General features: G+C 39.3%; 1 protein-coding gene across 1 annotated transcript; it reads right to left on the bottom strand.

Annotated features, from left to right (window-relative positions):
- Window positions 1-1,538: 1,538 nt before the first annotated feature.
- Window positions 1,539-23,299, bottom strand: LOC141904980 (C-myc promoter-binding protein-like). Its single transcript, XM_074793647.1, has 32 exons — window positions 23,211-23,299; window positions 21,668-21,972; window positions 20,777-20,966; window positions 20,144-20,200; window positions 19,969-20,038; window positions 19,465-19,634; window positions 18,875-19,110; window positions 18,068-18,190; window positions 17,740-17,884; window positions 17,265-17,358; window positions 17,100-17,181; window positions 16,970-17,009; window positions 16,508-16,645; window positions 16,279-16,420; window positions 15,779-15,924; window positions 15,649-15,704; window positions 15,121-15,378; window positions 14,667-14,811; window positions 14,392-14,520; window positions 13,795-14,092; window positions 13,082-13,369; window positions 12,447-12,605; window positions 9,427-10,857; window positions 8,136-8,379; window positions 7,645-7,696; window positions 7,005-7,564; window positions 6,472-6,628; window positions 6,206-6,289; window positions 5,736-5,853; window positions 5,077-5,134; window positions 4,333-4,508; window positions 1,539-3,840 (listed from the first exon to the last, which is right to left on the bottom strand). The coding sequence occupies exons 2-32, from the start codon at window positions 21,961-21,963 to the stop codon at window positions 3,695-3,697; spliced, it is 6,288 nt and encodes a 2,095-aa protein (XP_074649748.1). The 5' UTR covers window positions 21,964-21,972; window positions 23,211-23,299; the 3' UTR covers window positions 1,539-3,694.
- Window positions 23,300-24,002: the final 703 nt, after the last annotated feature.

Below are 24,002 nucleotides of genomic sequence, written 5' to 3'. Positions count from 1 at the left end.
ATTACAGCATTATATATCTTTTTGAGGATGAACGCTGACTAGAGTCTCAAACATTTATCGATCGGGTATCTACGATGTACGTTAACTTACCAAACAGAAATGAAACTATCAGAAAGCGCATATTCATGTTTGTGTGATGCGCTAGGCCGATCTACTGCCTTTCCCGCGATCAAATTGCGTATATAGCTAACATGTAACCAATCAAATGTTGGTAAAATGCATTCATTAGCATTCGTCTGACAAATGAATGGTTTAATTAGATAGATATAACTTTTCCAATTATAGATGTGGGTATCGAATTTTCAAAACGATTAATGAAACTGCCATAAGGAATATTCTAATGTTACAGTCAGATTTTAGATTTCCCATCAGTTTGAAACATAACACCAGCGAAAGTTAAGATATTATCAACTACTTTCCGTGTTTCTGACATAACTTGTCATTTCATAGTTTCCGACTAAACTAGCAATGAACCCTATTAACCAAGTCAGTCCGATGGCAGCAAATACGCGTAAGAATATTGGCAGTTCCTTCTTCGCGCCATACTGTTCCGAAGGCTGCCACCTATTGATGGATTTTATCGAAAGGCGGATACCCCGAACGATCAACCCAAACATAAATAAATTGAATGAAACCGATTAGGCGACAGGAAGTATAAACCCATAAATCTGGAATTGGGAATTCTTGATCCAACAACTTTTCAAATTTCCGTAGACGGTTGACTTCAGTTGTGTGTCCGGACTGAGATGGAGGTATAAGCAAGGGACCAAAGCCACGAGGGGAATACACCAAATAAAGGCATAATTTGCAAATAATCAGCGTTTGATGTTGGTCGTAGCGGTTTCGAGTTGGAACTTCTTGTTGAATGTGTAAGCCATATTGATTCCGACGGCGTTCATAGAGGTGAAAACAACGAGCCACATGTAGTGTTTGAGAATAACCAAAATCTCGCAGACACGCAGCGAATGTATGTTCACCGATGCTATTATCAGGACGTGAGAAACGATAAGGGCGAAGCTTAAATTCACTAAGAGAAGTCCTGGAAAAGTTCCCAGTTGTGGCAGGAACAAGTGAACGAAAACAGCAAACAACAGACTCAATATAGAAGATATACTTCCGACCAATGATAGAATGGGAAGTGGAAAATGCGATTTATAAAATCATAGGCCTAGTCGGGCATCGCCTTCGACCTACGTATCTATTTGCAACATATATTTCTGGAATCAAGCCGACCGGCATGAGATGTGGCAATAAGTTCGTTCACGTATTTGCCATCTACGATGGGCAGAGATTTATTAAGATTTCACGGATTGAAATTCCTACTGTGGCATACGAGTGGTATAAATTTTCCAACGCCGCGATAGCGTGACACGTTAATAAATAATAATCCGAAAATGCATTTTCAATCCTCGAATTATGTGATTACTGCACAACAAAAAATATCTATCAGAGATGAATCTTTTTTATTTTTTTTCAAGTTCAAAAGACAATAATGCTCAATCCTCTCATCAACAACATAATTATTTTCTTATCATTGTTATATTATTATTATTATTATTATTCACATCATCATTAATATTATTTCTATCATTATGATTGAAATTTACATTGATAAAAGCGCCAACGTATACATACATATATATACAATTCACAAATATATTTTCAAAGATATTTCATTTTAAGTTTATTTACAATATTCAACAACATTCAACAAGTGATTTATTTTCTAGTATGTGTAGAAACATATTTTCCGCGAAGTATCCAGACCCTCCAACCTTTGAGAATCGATTGCAGAAATAAGGAAAATAGACCTGCTTTACTGAATACTTATCAAAAAAGATTTGTATAATAATAGAAGATACAACGAACGATTTGTTCGCAAGATAATATTCCCAGTCCCCGGGACGTGCCCTCAAACATGCGTCATATCAATGACATTCGATCACATTCTTTTCACGAAAACCTTTACACAAAATAAAATAATATTCAAGAAACAGACTGAAAAGTGGTGACCTATAAATGAGTGGACTATTTCACAGACTGAGATAACATTTCATTGACTAGTGAATAGTGTGTTATCATGACTAAAGCAGACCGGACTACCTGATATACATTGAAGTAATTTTCACTAAAATGCGAGTAATTCAATATCAAAAATAGTAGTCCGAAAATGAAATCGAAAAGCGTTCTGTGAATCGGCCTTAGCTCTACAACAGTCCCAGTGCAATTCATTTTCTATTTTTAACATCATTTGCAACAATTCAAGAAAATTTGACTAAAATCACGCGTAAATTTATAAAAAGAAAAAAAAAAGAAAATACCCGCTAGATAACTCTAAAAGTGACCTGAATAACGAGTCATATGAGTATACAATATTTTCATCATCAATTCGAAGCATTAATCAGTGCGCTATAAGCTGTCATGAGATACAATACATCAACAATATATAATGACAAATCAATTCATAAGTTAATTCAAGAAAAGCGCTATTTAACAGCTGACATAATGAGCAAAAATATATCTACGTAAGAATTCTATCGAGTAAAATTAAATCGTAATCAATCAATTAGATTTGGGTATAATATACGTCATTTAGTCTTAAATTCAATACGAAATTGTTCAACATCTGAAGCGGGTGACTCCAATTTAAGTAAAATGCTCCATCTTGATAAATTTGTCCATAGCAGAGGACACAGAATGTTTACAGCAATGTCAAACACCAGGATCCAGTTACACAGTTCCAAGTTAGGTTTAACTCATTTCAGTTCATTCATAATTTCTTGACCCGATAGTCAAATTTTACTCACAACTGCGGAATGGGATTCGAGAGTCTAATACTACTACGTTCATTACTATCATTATTAGTATTATCATTATCATTATAATTATTATTATTAATACCTTAACAACAAGTATACTTTTTTCTTAATCAACCAAATCAAACAGTCTTTAAAAAACTATTCTATCAGCTTGTAAAATTTCACTTCTAGTCGAAGAAACATCGAAAAAGTTTATATTGTCATATCTAAATCACACTATGAACGCAACTTCTGAATCGGTTTCATAATTATACACACTATTAATATCCCAGAATGAAAGACTATTTATTCGAGACCTGTACAGAATTTACAGTTATCTACAAGAAACAATACATTACCGGTACACCGAGTTGGTAAACCTTTTTGGGAACATCAATTTCCAAATACCGTTAACTATGGATACATAATCAATGTCTATTATGCCACCGCGACCACCCCTCAAAACATTCATCAACGTGGCGTGAAGTCTGGACGATGACTTTTATGAAAGTGTGCTAATTAAATGATTTTCATTTGTAGTAGTTCATCTTGAATTAAAAATACCAAATGTTGTGAGTGGTGATAAGGGTCGACGGATTGATAATCGGCATAAGCTTAGATCACTGAAAATTTATTACGTATCAGTTTCATACTCTAGACCCAGTTCTACAGATCAAAACATTTTTAGGATGCATCTGAATATTCTATGATGAGAGCCTGTAAATAGTTGCCAAATCCGTCAAAACAATATTATGTGCTTTGCGAAACATTTTTCGAGATTTTGTAGCCACAATTTTCAGTGAGATTTCATTTCGTTTCTATATGATAAATAAAATGTCTTCCCAAATTGTTTTCAGTGAATATCTGTGAATATCTGCAGCGCGAAATATACTTCGTTACTGAGTTAAGAGTTCTAATTCACGGAATATTTTTCGACACCACACGACACCGTTGCTAGGCGGTTTATCGTTATGCTGCAGCTTGTTGCGATCGCGGAAATTCATCTGATGGTAGGCGTGTCTGTACTCGCGATCAAACGCATCTGAAATAAACATCGAATAACAACTTGAAGTTGATCAACAACGTAAACCACCGATAGAAAGTGCTGGGCACTAGATGTGACTAGATCAGTCTTAAATCATAAGATGACCGGTTGAATTTGTATCAGAAAGTAAGTGGTTAAATCATCAACTGTGGATTGTGCTCATTAAATCATAAGACCAGTCTTAAAATGTTAAAATGGTTACAGAACCTAAATGAGCTAAGCCTTTACTGTACAACAGGCTGGCTCTGGGAAATGAATATAGGACTATCAGAGACGTCGATTCATCTTAAATACCACAAAAGATAGGTATTTAAAGTAGACCCATCTTAAATGGAATGCTTTCAAGTCGAATCATCACTTTACTTGAACACAAATCTTAGAACCATTGCAACGGAACGTCAATTAATTTCATTATATCCATTGATTCGAGTAAGGAGGAGTCTTCTGGTAAGACCACAATTTCATGTCCTTGCTATACAGCTGTCTTACCATGATCGATGTTACTACGTCCACAAGCTACGAAAGCTAAATAGATGATCTCGCGATAGATGCTTCTAAAATGGCTGCCTTTCGCTGGACTCAGTCGTTTACGTTCGTTCATCATGAGTTTGATCGGAGACAGTAGATCATTGCACTCGATATTTGACACGATCTGTTGCATTATACTGAAACCGGCGAAACAAAACACACATATCACTACCATACAGTAAATATGCAACCAACAGGGTTCTTACGGATCAGGGAATCGAAAATTTCCTAATTTCTCTTGAATATATTATAAGATAATCTCAGTAGGGGCTATTGACAAGATGCCAAAACATAAATCTCCCTGACTTTTCTCTGATTTTCAAGAAATGTCAGAATTTTTCGATTTTTCCTTATCTGTAAGAACCCTGAACCCAAGAGAATGAATGTTTCAATTGATTCTTGAAATTTAACTGCGACAAATGAATAAGATGATAAGATTCATCAAATCTTTTTTGGATTCAAAACCTCTGAAACCCAGGATCCAGTTCTGCAGTAAATACAACCCAACGGGTTAAACAATTTTAAAATCAACGGTAATTTTCACTCAGTCCATTTTCATCATCAACCTGAAGAACTGAATCCTAGTAAACACACTACATCTTCAATGTACACATTCAAGTTTAAGATGGGTGAAATGTCAAAAATTCATTCATATTAGAGACCACACCCCTACAGCTCGCGAGAGAGATACCAGCCCAAGCCTACCTCTTTGAAAAGGCTCGATTGTCCGTCACCAGAGCGCTAACAGTACGAGATGTGTGTGCTGAAATTCAACAAAGCAGAAAAAAAACTCTAAGAAAAGCCACAAAGTCTACGAGAAAACTGAACAAGCAATTTAACGAAACATGCAGTTCATTATCAAGTGAACATTCAACCGAAGAGAGGATGCTTTAGCTAATCGCCCTGGTTCTCATTTCTAGATAAAAGCCTAACTGTACCGAGGAGACAAGTGTTAATAACCCAGGACCCAGTTTAACTAATGCGAGTTAAAATTTCATTCAACATTTGATCGAATTGAAAATTAACAGACTTTGATACAGGGAAACACAGGAGACAGAAACATGCGTTTAAAAGAAACAACTTTTTCGAGATCAAACATGTTTTTGTTTCTGTGTTTCTTGTGTGTTCAATTATTTGCAAATGAGCTAAATCCAGAGCAAAACCTAACTCACACTTGAAATGGGTCCAGCAACCTACTTCTCTACACCAGCAAATCAGGAATTGTCAAATCCACAGGTTCCGACTAAATATTGTCTCTACTAGTCCAACTGATGGACCGTCATATTACGAAATTAAAAATTAATTGCTCTCACTAGACCTAGTCGTAAACAATAGCTACATACACACCGTACAGAATAACTTACATTTAGTATTGTAATTGAGATACATCGGATAACCAATCTCATCATGGGCACGGATGCTGTCCCACAATGTTCTAATTGACACGTGTCGACTGTCAGCATTCGACCAGTCTTTAGAATGCTACAAATAAACAAAATCAACTTCTGAATATATATATAGATACACGAAGTACGAATTGTGATCGAGTGTGAAAGACAGCCACGGATCTAGTTCCCAACTTAACCATCGCATAAATACCATGGTAGCAATGGACTTTTGACTGAAAAAACCCACTAAAATATAAATCTAAATGATTAGACTTATGGTGGTGACCTGACAAAGATCTCTAGAGAGAGTTTTATCCTAATTCTTGATAGATAAAATTCAGTTTTGAATTCTAATTGTCATTGTGTCAACTAGTCCATTGGTAAATTGAAAGCAACTTTTGAGCAATTCCACCCACGCTCTGATACGCGGCATACATAAAACATACCTGTTCTTCCTTGTCATTACTTTTCAGAGTCAGTACATAACCGGGTAGATGACTGGGAACAGAGAGTCTTTTGAAGTACCAAACCTATAGGAATGAGAAGTGGAACGTGCTGCATAAATGATGAAAAGTGACTTTACTTTTCTCAAATACAACTAAATTTCATTAATCCAAAATCAATGTACCCGGTATATACAAAATGAATACATACTTAGGTCCAATCAGCAATGATTTGAATGAATCATTAGAGAATACAGATGAATACTCACCAAATTCCAAAATATAATAGGATGTTCATCGATGAATTCTGACTTGCCGATGCAAGAGTCGCCCTCTTGAACTAGAATATTCTCCACCTCTTTACGTAGCACCAGTGGACTCAGATATGGAACGGTGATCGGTTCAGATGTCAACGATTGACGACGACTACGAGAAAACCGACAAATTCATGACAATAATACAAATCTTTTCATCTACATTTAATACATTATGATATAGGCCTACATTAACATCCCAGTTCAACGTTTCAACAGTAACCTAATAGTCATCTTCAGAAATCTTCAGCATATATTTTGTAGTATACCTGTTATGACTATTAGGATGAAGTTGAAACGCCGTATAAACTACAATATAATGGAAACTTTTCGAACTCTATTTTTCATTCTCAGCTTTTCATAGTATCATTATAGAACACAGACACTGAACACTGTTTCATCATATGTTATTCAATACAGACTGCAAGAATATTTTTCTCAAATTGAAAAAGCGAATCATCGTGAGAAACAAAGCTGAAGTGACTTACGACTTGCTGCTATTAGTACACGTTGAATCCGTGAAGCTTCTACATTTACTACTGTTACAATCAGCCGATGACTTTAAACTATTCGACAACCGTTCACCGGAATCAGTCTCCTCTTCGATCGACGACTTCAAGCTGTTATTCAAATTCATACGACGTTCGTTATTCCCGCTACTGCTGCTGCTGGTCGTCGCGTTGTTATTATTCGGCAAACATTCGCTGGCGCACCGTCGACGTTCGGACACCGCGACACCGGCCGTACCCGTGTACATCGGTCCTCTCGCGTTGTGTATCGGACTGAAATCGATCAGATTATCGACCGGCGTATTCAACGATCCCGTATCCGAGCTCGTATCCGATTTCGAACAATCGGCGGCTGCGTTGTTCATGACGCCGGTGCTCGATACGGAACCGACGTCCGATACGACGACAGCGCTAGTATTCAGATTTCGATCGTTCGAATGTTGACTCGGTTCGAGCAGCGGTAATGATTGCACGCTTTGCATGCTTTCTAACGAATAACTCGGCGTTATAAACAAAGCTCGATCGCGGCTTCTCCAGTCCTGAAACGAAACGAAATTCTTCATAAAATGTCGAACTTTCTTTTGATGAAACAATCGCCAAAAAGATGATCCCCACGTACCTTGACATAAACATGGAGGAACGGCACCAATCGCGATGAACAGAACTGGCAACTGTAAATATGGAGTACGAAATGAAATTCTAACTGAATTTTTAAGGAATCAGCATAATAGCAATACACATAACTGCGTCTCAGTGTGGTTTAAAATAAAATTAGGCAGCTAAACGCATTGAAATTGATGATTTCTTTACTAAGGACAGTATTAAGACGAGGTTTCATTAAAATCATCGATGTCATTACAGTTACGAAGATTAAGAGGTAGATAGATTATTCTTTAAAAATTGGTACCGCATGTGAAAAAGATCGACTGCCATAAAACATTGTTTTAGGTATAACACGAGACAACTTGACACTATTTTCTCGACAGCGCAAAGAATGTCATGGCTTATACGGAGACAGAAATTCGCGATGATACATAGCAACAATCTCTTGTATGACTTTGAAAACTGCTTCCAATGCTCAGTAAATAGATGATCCATAGACACACTTACGTAGTATTTAGATTATTATCATCGGCCGACCAGCCGGCCATTATCTCCTCATCGTACAGCAACGAATTACAAGAGTGACATCGCGAACACGACCACATGTCGACTTCCATCGCGACATCGAGTAGACTCTGAGCCATCGACGTCGTTACTGGCTGTCGCATTGCAGCCGACGCAGATCGCTCGAGGTCCTGCAGTTCTTGCATCTGTACGTACTGGTCGAGTTTCGATGGCACCGGCGCGCTACCTATAAACGAGAATATATCAAAACAGACATTAAACCTTTCGAAGCTGACCAACTAATACCTGAAAGGGTTAGAGATGATTTTCAAACCCGGATGTTGAATTACAGGCACACCGCTATAATGCGTCTAAACCGCAGTGCGCTGGATTGTTAGTTACCTATAATTCAGTATGATTGACAGATGCTGCCATCTTTCAATCGAGATAGAAATTCATTACTAAAAAAAATAAATACGCTGCAATGCCAATCACCTATTTATACACTGCACTGAAAGGGAGCGAGCATCCAGCAGGTGTTGCAAAGTAAGGACTGGACAACGATACCTGATAATAATTTCTCAAATTCTACGAACGAAAATCGCGTTTGAACCCTGAATCTTGAGTTCATAGACACGACTTGTGGAAGGATTTGTTAGATTAAAAATTATGGTCATAATTGAGGGGATCAAAATCCTACATCTTGGAGTAATTAATCATCCAGACAGAATGATTACTCCAAGGTTGGAAGCTATGAAGCAAAAAAATGTTAAGTTGTTCACAGGTTAAAAAGATTAGCAGGCATGGAAGTAACACAGTCTGTTCTTGTAACCATCGACTATAATAAGCAGGTAATCAGTTACCGGTAATCAAATCATAGTTAAAAAAATAAGCACTCGCAAAAACCAAATACATTAAAAATCAATCTGTCAAACAGATTTCTATCGACACTTCATTTGTGATTTAGTTCTAATACAAAACAGCTTTTCTTAGTATTACCATATCTCAAATGATTTGAGTGCCAATTAAAATTAGCAGCGACTCTGAGATAGTTTAGCTGACGGAACAAAAAATATCTTTTCTCTAGAACATGCTAGTGACACGATAGAGCGGTCTCAAATAAATGAATACATATGGATAGAAAATAGATAAATATGAAATAAATCTTAAAATGCAGATGTGATTGTGATAAATCTATGGGTATTGATTGTCAGAGCATGCTAGAGAGAGGTGGTGATTCAGGGAGCATTCTACAGCCACGTCAGGACACGGCGCTCGGTCAGGTTTATCTTACCGAATGACATCTTCCTTTGCGGAATTTGCGGCGAAGATTTGAATCCGGAATCGACAGCAGCAGCAGCAGTGGCAGCCGCGGAGAGGGGCATCGAAAAACTCTCGCTTCGATGTAAATAATCGACGGCCGCCTCGGAGCCGCGACGTTTCGGCGTGAGACGGTCACCGCTGCCGAACGCGCTCGCCGAGCTATTGTCATTTTCGACGGCTTTCGGCAGCGAGCTCGCCGAGAACCCGGACGCCGTCGACGAAATCGTTCGCTTGAACTTTTTGCCGACGGCTGAAACGGCGCTGGCCGCGTATTTAAACGCGTCGGAGAACGACTCGCTGCGAATGAAGCCGCCGCGTTCGTTTCGACCGATATTACGCGGACTCGACGTTGTCAACATCGCTTCGTTCAACGACTGATTCGAGCGTATCGGCGACATCGGCGACCACGCCTCGCCGTCGCTTTGATTGCTGCATTCGGAGCTTTCCGAACACGTTTGTTGACGAGGCGCGACGGGAAACGCGCCGTACAGCCAGCTGTTCGTCGAGCTTTCCGATATCGTATGCGCGCGTTTCGGACGGCCGTTTTTCGGTTGATTTCCGTTGACGACATCGAGCTCGTGCGGTCGATCGGCTCGACGCGTTACCCCGGCGCTATCGTTATCCAACGGATCGAAGTCGATTAAAAGGTCTTTCTTTACGTCGTCGTTTCGCTTGTGGTTTAAGACGATGCTGCTCTGCGACGTACCTGGCGTACTCGAGAATAGATTACACGGATCGAGATCGAATTTCACGAGCGGATTCGCGTTGACAACCGACTCAGACCGCGAGGGCGCCGGCGTAATCTCCTGATCAGTCGTAAATAATCCGAGCGGATCGTTTTCAGTTACCGGAGTCCGCTGAGTTGCCGGAACCGTTTCTTTTTCCGGAATCATTTCCGGTATATCGAATACTTTATCGGACGCGTGAGTCGGAGTTTTCTGCTCGTCTCGTTCCGACGTTGATACGTTAACGACGACAGACTTCGACGAGGAGACATTCAGGATTAACGGCGTCCACGCCGGGGGCGCACCGGGGGAGACGTGCTCGATGTTTTTACGCGGCGAGCCGTCATCGCGCGGCGAGTTACTCAACGACGAAACCAGCTTTGAATCCTGACCGAAATCTTCGACGAAACGTTCGGAATCGCCGCAAACCAACGACGGATTCTGATCGGAACTGACGTGCCGGTTACGCCACGCTGACTGGTTACCGCGCTGACAATGACGACGCGACGAGCCCTCGCTTTTATGTCGTCGGCGCTCGTCGTTAACGCGACTAGAACGCCCGGAGACGCGATCGGGTAAACCAGCATCATCGAATACGTCGCCACCGCCGGCGCCGCTGCTGCTGCCTTCGAGAGACACTTGACTAGTCGATATCAGAATACCGGCGGCACTTCCAACTGAAATAAATAAAAAACGGGGAAGGGTGAACAGAACACGAGTTACAAGCGACAAGCCACACACGTACCGAATCTATAAAGATAATCATCTCTCTCAATTATCCATCAATTCATCGATGAATCAGAAATTCATCCAATACATCATCGGGGAAATATTGATAAATCAAATTATGAACGCATGATTTCCGTTGATTTGACAAACCGGTAATTTTTGGGGGTCGAAAGGTATTCGAGAATCGTTGTTGGTTTATATGTAGGAGGGCCGATACGGTGTATATGTAACCGATGCGAATAAATTATAATCTAAATGATCAATAGTCGAAGTCATTAAGATCCGTTTTTGAAAAACGCTTACTGCTTACTACAACGATATGACTGTTAAAACTCAATAGCGATTAGATATTTTTCCTAAAAAATTAACAGTTGCTTCTCCGTCTACGAAGTGTATGTACAATAAAATTTCACTTCACATCGCCAATAATTAATCGGTTCCTTAATTGTTAGTTTAATCTCATTAGTATCAGCGATTGTTAAATCAAAATTCTACTCATGAAGGACTAGACCGCTAAGCGAAGCCACCTTACTCGAGGTTTTTTTGGTTGTCTTTTCGGAATCGGACATTGATTCTCATCAGTGAACACGACAAGTGTGATAGTATAGTAGTAATAGTGTTAAGATAGCAAAGAGTCGACTTTAGTGAACGGCGATGGTGCAAGAATGGATAAGCGAGAGATTTCTAACTAATCACACCAAACAATGTACGGCGTCACAATAATTTTCAACTAAAATAGCCGGCAAGGCCACGAACGAAAAATGTCATCAACATGCTTGAAAATATAAAATCGAACTTTGAGCTACGGTAAGCTCCATCTCTGTAGTAATTAGCATCCGCCTTGAAACGGATTCTAACGAGGATTCTACCATCATACTGACAGGATTCGCCGCGATGGATGGCCGCGCATGAAATTTTGAGACCATTTAATTCAGCCTTTTTCAACAACTAACAATACGCGACTAAACACCTCCAGAAATATGAATTACATAATTCAAAACCTATTCATACATTGGACAGTTTAAATGAAATCCTTCTGCTACTCAGAACAAATAATGCAAGACAAAACAAAGTTTTAACAATATGGAAGATATTGAGGTTAAAATCAGCTAAATACAGTAGAACCCGGTTAATTTGGATCATTTGTAAAAAATCCTATTTTACATGTATGAGTAGACCGTAAATATTATCTGGATCAGATCAAAATCCAGATTAAACTGATCCAAAGTAAGCGGATTTGACTGTAATCTAACATCGAGATGCCGAATTGAGAATAAACCTTGTGGCTATATCGCAATCTGAAGTTGCCTCATGCGCTTCTGGTATAAAACATGCTATTCATTAGCATGCTACTCAGAATGCATCTAATCTGGCAGTCGTTCTAAGTTTTAAAGTCTTAGCCCGACAACTCCACAATTAAATACACATGACTTTCTCATAAAAAAACGAAACTAAATATGAGTATTAAAGCGGCAGATATTCTAGTGATAAAGCGGACTATAGACTATCTAATAGCACGAGTTGAATGTAGACTTACATGTACTGCCGCGTAGAGTACCAACGCTGCTACTGCTACCGAAACTGCTCACCGAATGACGAACGATGCTTCCGACTCTCGTACGGAATTCATCGGCGCCGACTGAATCTAGAGGATCGAACGATCCGACCGTCGCCCGGCGAATTATATTCTTACCACCTGAAATAAAACGAAAACCACAGCTTTCATGACAAACTGATCAACTTTACAACTGGTGTTCATTTGATCATTTGTAGAGCCAAAATGGGCTAAACCGTTTCAGCGCCCACTAATTGATACCCGAAAGTGCTGAAGCTAATTTGAAAAACATTCCACCCCAGTGTGAATAATGGGCACACCACTTTAGTGCGTCTACACTGTGTAGTCGCTAATATTTCACTATGTTTGCCAGGTGATGCCATCTATCAAAAGCGATAAAAAATAATTACTAATAACATCAATACACTGTGATGCGGTGTACTAGCAATGTCCATCACTGATTTATACACTGCACTGCAGTGTGTATGCATTGAGAAGCTTAACTAGGTTTTATAGCAGTAAGCTTAGCTTGTACACAGATTATAGATTAGCTTACGTTAAAAATAACATTTCAGAGAGTGAAAACTTGAAGTATTTGAGCTTCAAACAGAACTGACCTATAGAGTAGGCCGAGTTTTTCGCCGTTTTTTGCCGCTGTGTTGAGTCTATATCGGACGATTTCAGTTTTTCACTTTGCGACCTGACCACGGCTTTCTGATGCGACGATGGCCCCGATTTCGGAGGCGAAGTAGACACGCCTTGTACATCGTTTCGATTGGATGATTGATCCGTGCCGCTCTCGCTGGTAACCACGCCCTCCAATATTATTGGTTCGTGATGAGGTATGTCACTGTTTGACAGTTTACTGGCAACGTCGACCTGAGTCATTGAACTATAACCTTGATCTGAAATATTAAAATATTATGTTAACTTCAGTAAGACTTTCATTTCAAACACGTAAGTAAGACTGTGTAAGAGGCAGCACACTTTGTCTAGGCCAGTCCTCATCATTTAAACATGTCATCATGTTACAGGCTGGACACTTTCCACCCATTTAAAAATCCCCCAAGTTATTCCCCGATTTTTTCATGTGTTTACTACGCAAAATTCCAGAGTGAATCAGAGAAATTTCTAGATTTAAAATGTTACAATTCACTTTTTCTATTGAATCACGTATTGATTAAGAAACATGTCAAAATCATTTTCCGTAATGTTATTGAGTTTTCCAGGTCAGTGGCAACCATGTGTTACTTCTCCCCAGGAACACTGTTATAGGCGCGTATAGGTTGGGGTGGAGGGTAAACAGTTAGTATATAATATTTCATCTTACCTGAACTAGACTTGTCTTCATGCACCACCCCGTCCACAGACACGAGATCCTGTACGAATGTCGTCATTCCTTTCTGCGGAGATTGATCAGGAGGCAACGGTACAAACTCCTCCTGGAAACTCTCTAAACTCGCTCTGCTCTCTCGATCAGGGTCGCTCTCTGAGTTTGAGTACAGCGACATACTGCGACGTCGTAGTGCGTTACGAAACTGAGTTACGGCCAGCAGCACGTTGCGTAATTTAGTCCACTTCAAATAAGCATTGCTTGTCGATGAAGGCCACTTACTCTCCAGAACAGCCTGTCGTTAAATGATTTAGATTTAGTAAATACCGACAAAAACATACGTAATATAAGTCGGAAAAAATTTTCAAGAAAGCTATCGTTGGCACAGTAGTACAACAGATTCATAAAATAAGGCAGGTTTCAATTGGTCTTCACCGATTTCAAAATCATATTCTGAAACACGATTAATTCCAAAATAGCATAATCTGTAAACCTGACAGAAGCGACCGGCAGAGTTTGTTATCCAGAATTGCTTTTCCTAATTGGAATTGGATTCAATCAAAACCTGCCTCAGTTATGGGGGCCGATACGCACCTTATTGTAGAATCCATAGGTTATTGCATTAGGATGAATTCCATTACGTTTCATTTCAAAGAGTACTTTAACAGCTAAAACAGGCTGCTGATACTGACCACAAAGTTGCATTAATACCCGGTAACAAACCTGAAACGATTACACGCTTAATTAACGATACATACAAACTAATTCAGCATTCTAGAACATCCACATCGCAGATTTCTATCTCGTCGCGGCTGCTGATTGATTCGTTAATATACTTTGATGAGGAATCAAGGAGTCGAAACAGTTACCTCGTCAGGAGGATCAAGTCGGCTTTCCTGCATTTTCTGTAAAACATCGAATGCCGTGCGCAGCGCTTTCGTTTTCGAATGCATCGATTTCACGTATGAAGGCAAATGAATAAACCACAGGCTGTAACAATGACTTAATAAACATCTGAAAAATATGTGAGCATTCAAATTGATTAAGTAACTAGTTAAGCAATAACATTCGCGTGAAACCTTACCGGTAGTCTGTTTTGCAGTGTCAGACCTGCCAACCTATTAATTACCACATCGGGGACGAAGAAGTAAATTTTCAGGGACATAAGGAAAAATCTAGAATTAGAAGGATCTTTAGAGGGACAATGGAAAATTGTTTTAGGGACAGCAATAGATTTTCTATAGCATTTAGTCTGAGTTAGGTGACTATGAGGTTTACTGTAATTCTGGCAATGAAATCTCATTCATTCATAGAACTACTCACTTCGCCCACAGTAGAGGTGTGCCTTGATGTTGTTGCGCAATTTTCTGCGCCGATTTTATTTCCTGCTTCGTGCGTCGGGCGTTACTAGCGAGCGGGCTGTTACGATTGTGGCCCGATTTCGTCATCGGCGTACTCGGCGCTTTGTGGCCGTTGTGTAAAAATAAATCCGGATTCAACTCGGGGAACCCGTTGTAGGTGTACTTGACATCTGGAGGAAGTCCGACCGGCTCCGGTGGAGTGATCAACACTGTGTGTTCACTGCAAATTCGACAAAGATTAGAATTTAATCATCCAAAATTTCCAGGTATTTCCCCGCCCATAACCAAAAATTCCCCAATGAAACAAGATATCCTCAGAGGGGACTGTTTATTTTCAAGACATTCCTTGCACCATTCCACAACAGCAAGAACAATTAGGTACCAAAAATTTACTGATTTTCAAGACAAAAAGTCAGATTTCCCAGATTTCGCTGATCTGCAAGAATCCTGGTAAAAATAGGCACCGTTCTACTCTTCTAGGTTACTATACCTTTTTTGCGAATCGTCCAATTCTATCAATTTCGGCTCATCGCTGTTCTCATCAACCTGAAAATTAAAAAGTTCATCTTTTATTCACTGATATACAATCTTCGTTTGAGCGCTGTGAAAGTATAACGAACCTTTTCGGCGCATTCGTCGAAGAAAGCGAGACTGGCGTCTTTATCCGAGACGAACGAACGTTCTTCGATGAAACGTATAAATATCTGCGTTTTCATCATCATGTTGAAGAATTTATGATACGCTTTGTCGCGACTACGCAGGAATCCTACAAATCAATGAACATATTCTTAGAGCCTAATTAGCGTATGTACGCAACCATGGGAGGGGGTGAAAATTTGGCCACTTTTATTCAATGCTTAAATAGGGGCAAGATTGATGAATTCAGGAATTTTCACATTTTTCACATCCTTTCCATATTAGGGGTAGGTTTTTTTACACATTTTTTCACAACAAAATATCAAGATTTTTCAGATTACTGGACAGATTGATTAAAACGAAATATTTTCATAGACTCGCTCCATGAATTTTTCACACATTTTCATGATTTTTCAAAACCAGCAGCATTTGTGGCCCTAAAATTGCAAAAATCATGATTGAGATCTGGTGATTTCGGACAAACCTTGCATATCAAATAGAGAGCTTGCATCTGTAGTGCCGATAGTTGGGGCACTGGTGATTGGTAATAAATAGTTTTTATATCCTTTCAGCAGACAGCCCATAAAGCGTAAAAATGCTTCTTGAATCTCCATCTCCAGCAACAACTGAAATTAAAAAATCATTTTTCAGAAATTGAGCGCCTATTTTTAGATGAGTTTATATTCAGCAAACACCTAATTATTTTCATTCACCTTTCTACGTTTCTTGCGGAAGTGTGGATCAATCGGAGCTGTATCCAGCGTCACTTCAGGAGTGCTGGCGTTTGAACCTTGTTCGAATATTTGTTCGTATATACGGTTCAACGTGTTCTGCAGGATGCGCAACGGTTTCTGAAAATGCGTTGATTTTAGATGTGAGACGAGAGATCTTTCAATAAAAACGAACTTCTGAGTAATCTTTTTATGCTTTTTAAGCATTCTACAATGATTCGAGTAGTCAAATCTTGAGTATAAAAAACCATCAGATGAAATATACCAGTTTTAATTGTCACTACTGATCAACTTTTGAGCATCTGACTTGAAATTGACTTTTGCTTTTTCCAAGTTGACAATGTTACCCTCATCGACGTATGAATTTGACATTACACCATGTCAATCTGATATTCCGAAAAATTGTTAAAATCACTAAGAGAAGAACCTTCAACTATAACTTACCTTTGGTAATAGCTTATAGTTCGTTTTCTTATCTTCAGGCCTTCAAAACAAATAGAAACATAAACAATACTAGCTACTGTAAACAGGACGTATTTTCGACATTTTGACTATCTCCGACGAGATAACTTACGGCGTTATCGTGTTTGTATCGAGATCGACGCAAGTGACATCTGGTGGTGGATCGTAAAGATCGAAATACTGCGAATCAACACCTGGTAAGATGGAAGATTCGATCAGTGCCATTTTTCTAAATCAGAATCTACAGTTGATGAATCAATCAGCACAGAGTACATACCCACAATATATGGACAGGGAGCGTTGAGTACATCTGACAAACCAAGTGGACATAGAGGGATATATGGACATTGCCAATGGAATGGAAATATGAGCTGAAATTAAAAGAGTCACGATTTATGATACCGACAATGAATTCAAAAACATCAGAGAAAATTGCACATAAGTCAATGCATCAATAGAAATTTCTCACTCTGTATTCAGATATTCACCATTTGATGAGGTGAAGTGTGAATGATCTGATTTTCAATGCATGGCGACTGATGACAGCGGCGTTAGGTAAAAAACTGTAATTTAGTTTCAAATAGAAATGACTTTTGTCCAGATAGGAGACCTGGCAAAAAGTCCGTATAATCAGTTTTTGTCAGGAGGACTGTTGTCTGTTGATCATCGGAAGTGGTGGGTACAGACAACAGTTTTGTTTAATGACGCCTTAATCAACTTGGATAAGTGGAGTGAAGTAATGATATACTTACTGTAGACACAGCTTCAGCGACACTTGTTAATACCGCTGGACGAAGGGAATGAATGAGGATTTTGTGCTCGAGTATCACATACAGTAACAAATCCAGACAATTCTCCGGTCCCAGATTCTGAACCAGGGTTATAAATGAAGCACCGCTGAAACACAAATACAAGTTTGTAGTACAGATTAAAATGAAGCATATTAGAGCCAGTTTTAATGAAGGGTAGCTCCAAGAATATGCAAATTCTGATTTCCATTTACGAGTCACAAAACTTACTACAGTCTCAATGGAAATGATGGCCAAAAACTAATTTATTTGAAATACATAATGTACATACCTTTTTGGTAATGGAGTTTCCTCGGGTTGGTTCAGACAGATTGCTTCGTCATTTAACTCAACTAAAATCCGAGGTCGTTTCGGAGATGGGAATGGAACGCTGAACATAAAATGACTGATGTGTCTGAAATTCATGAAACAATAATTGAGAATACTCAACTAGAGGGGACAATCATTAAATACTATGTACTTCAGCAATTCATCCTCAAAACTTTTGACAAAAGGTTAATTTGTTCAATTTGATGATTGCGTCTACAGTAGACTCCGATTGCCTCAGATTATCATGCGCCCTGCGAGACCAAAGATGTCAAACTCTCCTACTCTTATCCTACTCTAATGCATTACAACTCATTGTCACTCCGAATGAAAGAGCATCAACTGGCCCTGGAGAAAATTGATTGGCCCATTTGAAGCATACGAAGTCTACTGTACATCATGTCATTGTTCCCAGTCATTGCATGAATTCAAAATTCTAAGTTTTTCCCAAGTACTTTAAGGGTGATTTTTCGATTTTCCGGAATGGAAATGGGGCCTGCCTAAAAGTGAACATACCCTCATACTCGAGTTAATTTCACATTTTAGTAATCATCGGTCGATTCAAGGAAAATTGCAAAAGACAGATTTCCTTGGACAAGCAATTGACATCCCAGACCATGTTGATACGTGAAGTGTGAGATGAATTTTCAAAACATTTCCCGGATTAGAGCAAAATCAATCGTAATTCCAAAATGTTTCCAAACAGGGGAAATATACCGACAATCATGTCAGCTTCCCCCGTATTGTGGGAACCATGTCACATGAATCTTACCTTTCCATCGGTACATTATGAGGACCGATGATAGAAATCCGGTATAAATAACTCAGAAACATTTTGAACTCGTCAAAGAACGGCCAATGCGATAATAAACAGATGCTTTTATTCACGTGTACGGAATGCTGTTTCGACGACGACTTTGGCTCCTTCAGTCCGAGTAACCGCTGCTGCAGATCGGTTAGTTTATCCTGTTCGTATTCTTCGTAGAACGTGACCGCGGCGCCGTAAACCTTCGAAAAATACAAACGTTATTTAATGATTTTTGTATTGCTCAATCAAGCTAGCACACAGATACGTTAATGGCAGAGGCTGGCGAAGAATTTTCTAGCAAGATGATCTCAGATTGATGAGACCACGGGTTAAGTCTCACGAAAAGGTCTAAGTCAAATTTTGGTTTGATAATTGCTATCGGTTACTTTACGTTGTACTTTCAATGACGACCATTCAAACTCAATCATAAAGCTTAAATATTTGAAAACTTTTTTTAAACTTCATAACTGAGTCAAACACTGATTCATACACTGCACTACAGTGTAGACGCACTGTTAAGGGATAACAAAATTGGGATTCAAATTGATATCAACCTTTTCGACTGAGGAACCGGTCAGAATGAACGTCGAGAACACGGGCAGCGGGTGCTGCGTTTGCTGCGGCCAACATTCCAGAGTCGAACCCATCGGCAAACAAAACAATGGCACAGATTCGGGCAATGGGAAATCGGCATGGTCTTCCAGCGGATAACGACCCAAGCATCCTGAAACATAAATACGTAGAGTTCGTTTTAGAAAGTACTCGCGTTAAGTAAGAAGAGTTATTTGACTAAATCAATGACGCGTCTGTCTTGGGGAATATAATTTCCTATATTTCAGACTTATGGGGATAAAATATTTGTCCGACTAAGGCGAGAATCCGATTGATAAGAACCAGCTTAGAGATTTTATAAGGGAAATTGAGCGGAAAACTCTGGACCTAGAAATTATTTCCCAATTATCCGACTTCGATCCAACTTTTAAGCAAGTTTACTGTACATAAATAAATGAATTAGAACAGTCTATTTTGAAACGTGTGAACCACCATATTTGACATACCTGGATTATAAGCGATCGTATTAGTTTTAACCATCGATTTTTTGTAGCATAAAAAAACGTCAGAACCAACCTGAAAAATATATCGAGTTTTACCATAATTTCTTCTGGCATTGACATAATTCTTTTTTCTGGTTTAAAATCTCTATCTTATATAATAAAGAGTTTCAAATCTTACCATTCCTCTGTTTAAATTCTTATTTATCTGGCAAAAAGCGTGCGGTGCCATTTCACCCTAAAAATCAAAAGAGATTGTTCGCTGTAGGATATAGGTACCGGTACCGGTAAATGCATTCAATAGACTCTCTGCTGTGAAAACAGATCTTTTTCGTCATTATGAGAGCAATTCTAAAATAGGACCCAGTACCACATCAATCGTTACATTTGGTCAACTTTGTCACTAGATATATAATTAGTTCATTTCCGATGTTTTAACTCGAATAGAGCAAAGTTTTTTTGCCAGTAAAATACTGCAGTGGACGCAAATGATGCTCTAGCAGCTTGTTTGCAACTCCTGCATTTTATCCCAGAATCTTTTTGTGGTTCCGATAATTTTCTAAACTCTTTAAACCCGTGATCCCTGATTCGGCCCATTGAAACATTTGCGGATATCTATGAACAACACTTCGATTATCTTTTGCCGCAAAAGCCTGTCCTTTAATTGTCCATATTTTCCCCACATTTCAAATAACTTTTTAATTTTAACTCTTAATTTTTCATAATCAATTCTCAGAACTACAGAAAGAGAACTACATTGTACAGAACTTGCTTGATCTGACTGAAACCATCTGATCCTGAATTTCCCAATTACCTTATTCGCCAGAATAATGCAGATTTCAGTGACAGCGAGCGTGTCAGAGGCAGCATTCTCATTAGCACGCCGGTACGTGATGTATATACGCTGCGAATTAGAATTATTCACGTTCGCCGGACGACCTTGAGGTGTCACGTAAACGACCTCGCAGCCGGACATAACCCGTTCTTTACCTTCGTACAGAACTCTGCAAAAACAAACATCGACAATAGAATCGCAATATAGCGAAGGATCATGCCTCTTTCATACATAAGATGTTCCAGGGAAGTTTCACTTTCATTATCATTTCATTAAAAAGTCGAAGGCTTTTCTAATGCAAGTTAAGTAATGATTTTGTTTGTTTCATGAGCTAATGATCCCAACAGTATTCCAAATGCCCATTTATCCACAATGAATGCGATCAATGTCATTGGTATTATTACCCCGGCATCATATTTGTCCCATAGAAGAATCATCCAAGCAACTACTTAGCGCTCATGAGTCATCAGGAGCCAGATAAATGAGGATATGCTTGACACTGCATTAATGTACGGGGTAAGAACCCACGACTTGGCATCGCATATTCAAATTGAGTCTGATCCATCGACCAAAAAGACCTAGCCAGGTCCATTTGAAAACAGATCATTTTTCCGTGCATGAATAGAAACTTAATGCTCTTATTTCCTGCGAATCACAGTGTTGTGTCTAAACTGGACGAGTGATAACAGCTGAATTTAAGACACAGTGTGAAGGCACAGCATCGTCAATGATTGAGGTCCATTCAATGTTTAATAATATTAAACTTTGAATGGACCTATTGAAACAAACGCGGTAATGATGATCTTTAAAAGATCATTATCATCATTGCTGCGTTTATTTCAACGCTACTATTGATAAAGAAGTATTTACCCGATGTCTGTGAGGGGTGGTTTGTTGCGTCCTCGTTTATAACAGAGATACATTTCGGGCGCGCGTATACTGCCATGGTTTAAATCCGATGGATAGCCCGTCGGTGTTTTTTCGATGCACGTGAATCCTTTCGGCGGCGACTCGCCGGCGTTTTTGATAATGACGATCACGTCCGTAATCGGATCCTGTTTATGCGTCGGTTTCAAGATCGCTTCGTTGGAGAATTCTTCAAGAGGAAGCGGATTCGCTGGCAGACCAGCTACGACGAAATAATCGACAACTCTTTTATCATCCATATTACGGCGCTGAAAATCAAAAGGAAATTGTTAAGTTATTTGGTCCCATTCGCATTGACATTTCTTTGTCCAGGACCCAGTTCCACAGTTGTGAGTTAGAGTTAACTCTAGAGTTAGAGTTAAAGTTAGTTCATTTTCAATGTTTTAACCCAGGGTCAAATCTGAACTCAGAACTGTGGAACTGGACCCAGTTTGCAGGGATGAATCGCTATAAGTGAAAAGATCAAACGGTCACTAGGTGAACACTAGGTTTTGGCACCAGGCCCTGACGCGACTTTGTATACCGGTATCATGGAAGATGATCATAAACCTAGGGGCGTACTCTTTTATGACCTCCGAAGTCTCCATCCGAAATCTGCGGTTGGCTCCACACAAAATCCGAATCACACCACCTCGACAGAAAGGAGGTTTTGGACTCTCCAAAGGGTTACGTGACGAATAATAGAGTACGATCGGAGGCAAACAGATTCTCCGATCTGATTAAAGAGTTCACCCTAGAGGATACTGGAACTGGAGGGTCAACCTAGGATACAGCAGGTAAACTAATCATCTGTCTCGGACCCTGGTCGTTTTTTGAACATTGCAGATCAGGAAAGATGAGCACGGTTTGAGTCAGACAATGCCTGCTATCAAAACACTAAATATTTTAATTTGTTGGTGCTATTTGCTTGGTCAAGGATAGTCTAGTACCTAGCCGTTGTCCCCCAAACAGGGGTAGTAGGGGACCGGTAACAACGACTGGTATACAGACTAGGTCAAGGATGTCATTTTGACTAGGCCTATCATTATTAAATTGGGTCCCACGAAATTAAACTAAGATTTGACCAGGCCTACTCAACTGCTATGGGCTTACCACCCTTGCTTTTTATTTCAATCATTTCTGGTGGCCTTCAATTCAAAATAGCAGGCCTATATCTATATCTATCCACCAACAACAAAGTCAAAGATGCAAAAATAACTGTCACTTTCCCATTGTTGGAGGATACCCAGACACTCGTCACTGGTCAACTTTACATTATCATCAATTGTGACAAGTCCCTGTGCTTGCTGCTATTAATGCTCTATATGAGTGATAATATATAAATTGGGCCTCCAGCTCCACTATTTTTTACACGACGCCAACGACGCGACGGACGAAAGATTTTGTTCGTCAATCCAGCCGTGCGGATGTTCCCAAACAATCGTTGTACTGTAGGGGAATTCGCACATCATCCAGGTATTCAAACATTTATCGGGCATCTACTAACTGAGCCAGGTCACCCGACGTGTTCTCAAGTTAAGTGGAAATAGACAGATGATGATGATGGAAACTGTTCTGTCGCTTCCGCATTCGCCATGTTTGTTTGAAACAGGTTAAACTGCAGCAGTGCAGCATGTCCCGTGAGAGGACCTGGGGCCTGTGACGGGACATCCCTGTCACAGGTCCCGATAGAAAATGAAAACTTTGCATTTTATAGACGAAATGTCGATAGTAACTAAACTCGATTGAACGATAACCAAACTCAAACGCGGTGAACGGATAATTAAGTAAAGAAGATAAAAACCAACTATCTACAAATTAAAAGAATTTAAAAACAAGAAATTAATTTCGAACAATCTAAAATATATAAAATACACGACGTTTTTCCTTCAAAACCTAACGACTTACGATTTACCGTTTACTCCAATATCAAAATTAAAGAAAAAATCTTTTTTTAGATTATGAATGGTAAAGAAGTCTTTGGCAGAATTTCAGAGGATCGGTGCTGTCTCCCTCTATTGACAGACGGGCTCATACCGGGCCTGTAGGCCTGCTACACTGTTTTTAAAATCGTGATTAATTTATACCATAACCCTATAAAAGACCCGGCAGGAACTGATTACAAATTTTATTATATCTAACCAAAATGACCCGGCCGCTGCGAAGAAACAAAGTATCATTTTTGTTTAGCCTTGAACAACTTGGAATTATTTATGTCACCATTTCGGGGAAGCTATGCATTTATGAGAAATAAAGCTAGAGGTTTTCATCAATAAATGTTAACGTTTTTATTCTTCAA

This window comes from Tubulanus polymorphus, chromosome 5 (assembly GCF_964204645.1).
Source record: "Tubulanus polymorphus chromosome 5, tnTubPoly1.2, whole genome shotgun sequence".
NCBI lineage: Eukaryota > Metazoa > Nemertea > Palaeonemertea > Tubulaniformes > Tubulanidae > Tubulanus > Tubulanus polymorphus.
Note: the sequence above shows the minus strand (reverse complement) of the source record. Positions and strands in the feature narration are given on the sequence as shown.

What these genes read in the sequence shown, in the direction of transcription:
- LOC141904980 (XM_074793647.1), bottom strand. Translation starts at nt 21,963, where the DNA reads ATGGATGATAAAAGAGTTGTCGATTATTTCGTCGTAGCTGGTCTGCCA. An exon ending in ACACCTCTACTGTGGGCGAA is followed by an intron (nt 14,812 to 15,120) that starts GTGAGTAGTTCT and finishes CATATTTTTCAG; the next exon opens with ATGTTTATTAAGTCATTGTT. An exon ending in GTAATGACAAGGAAGAACAG is followed by an intron (nt 5,854 to 6,205) that starts GTATGTTTTATG and finishes GTTTATTTGTAG; the next exon opens with CATTCTAAAGACTGGTCGAA.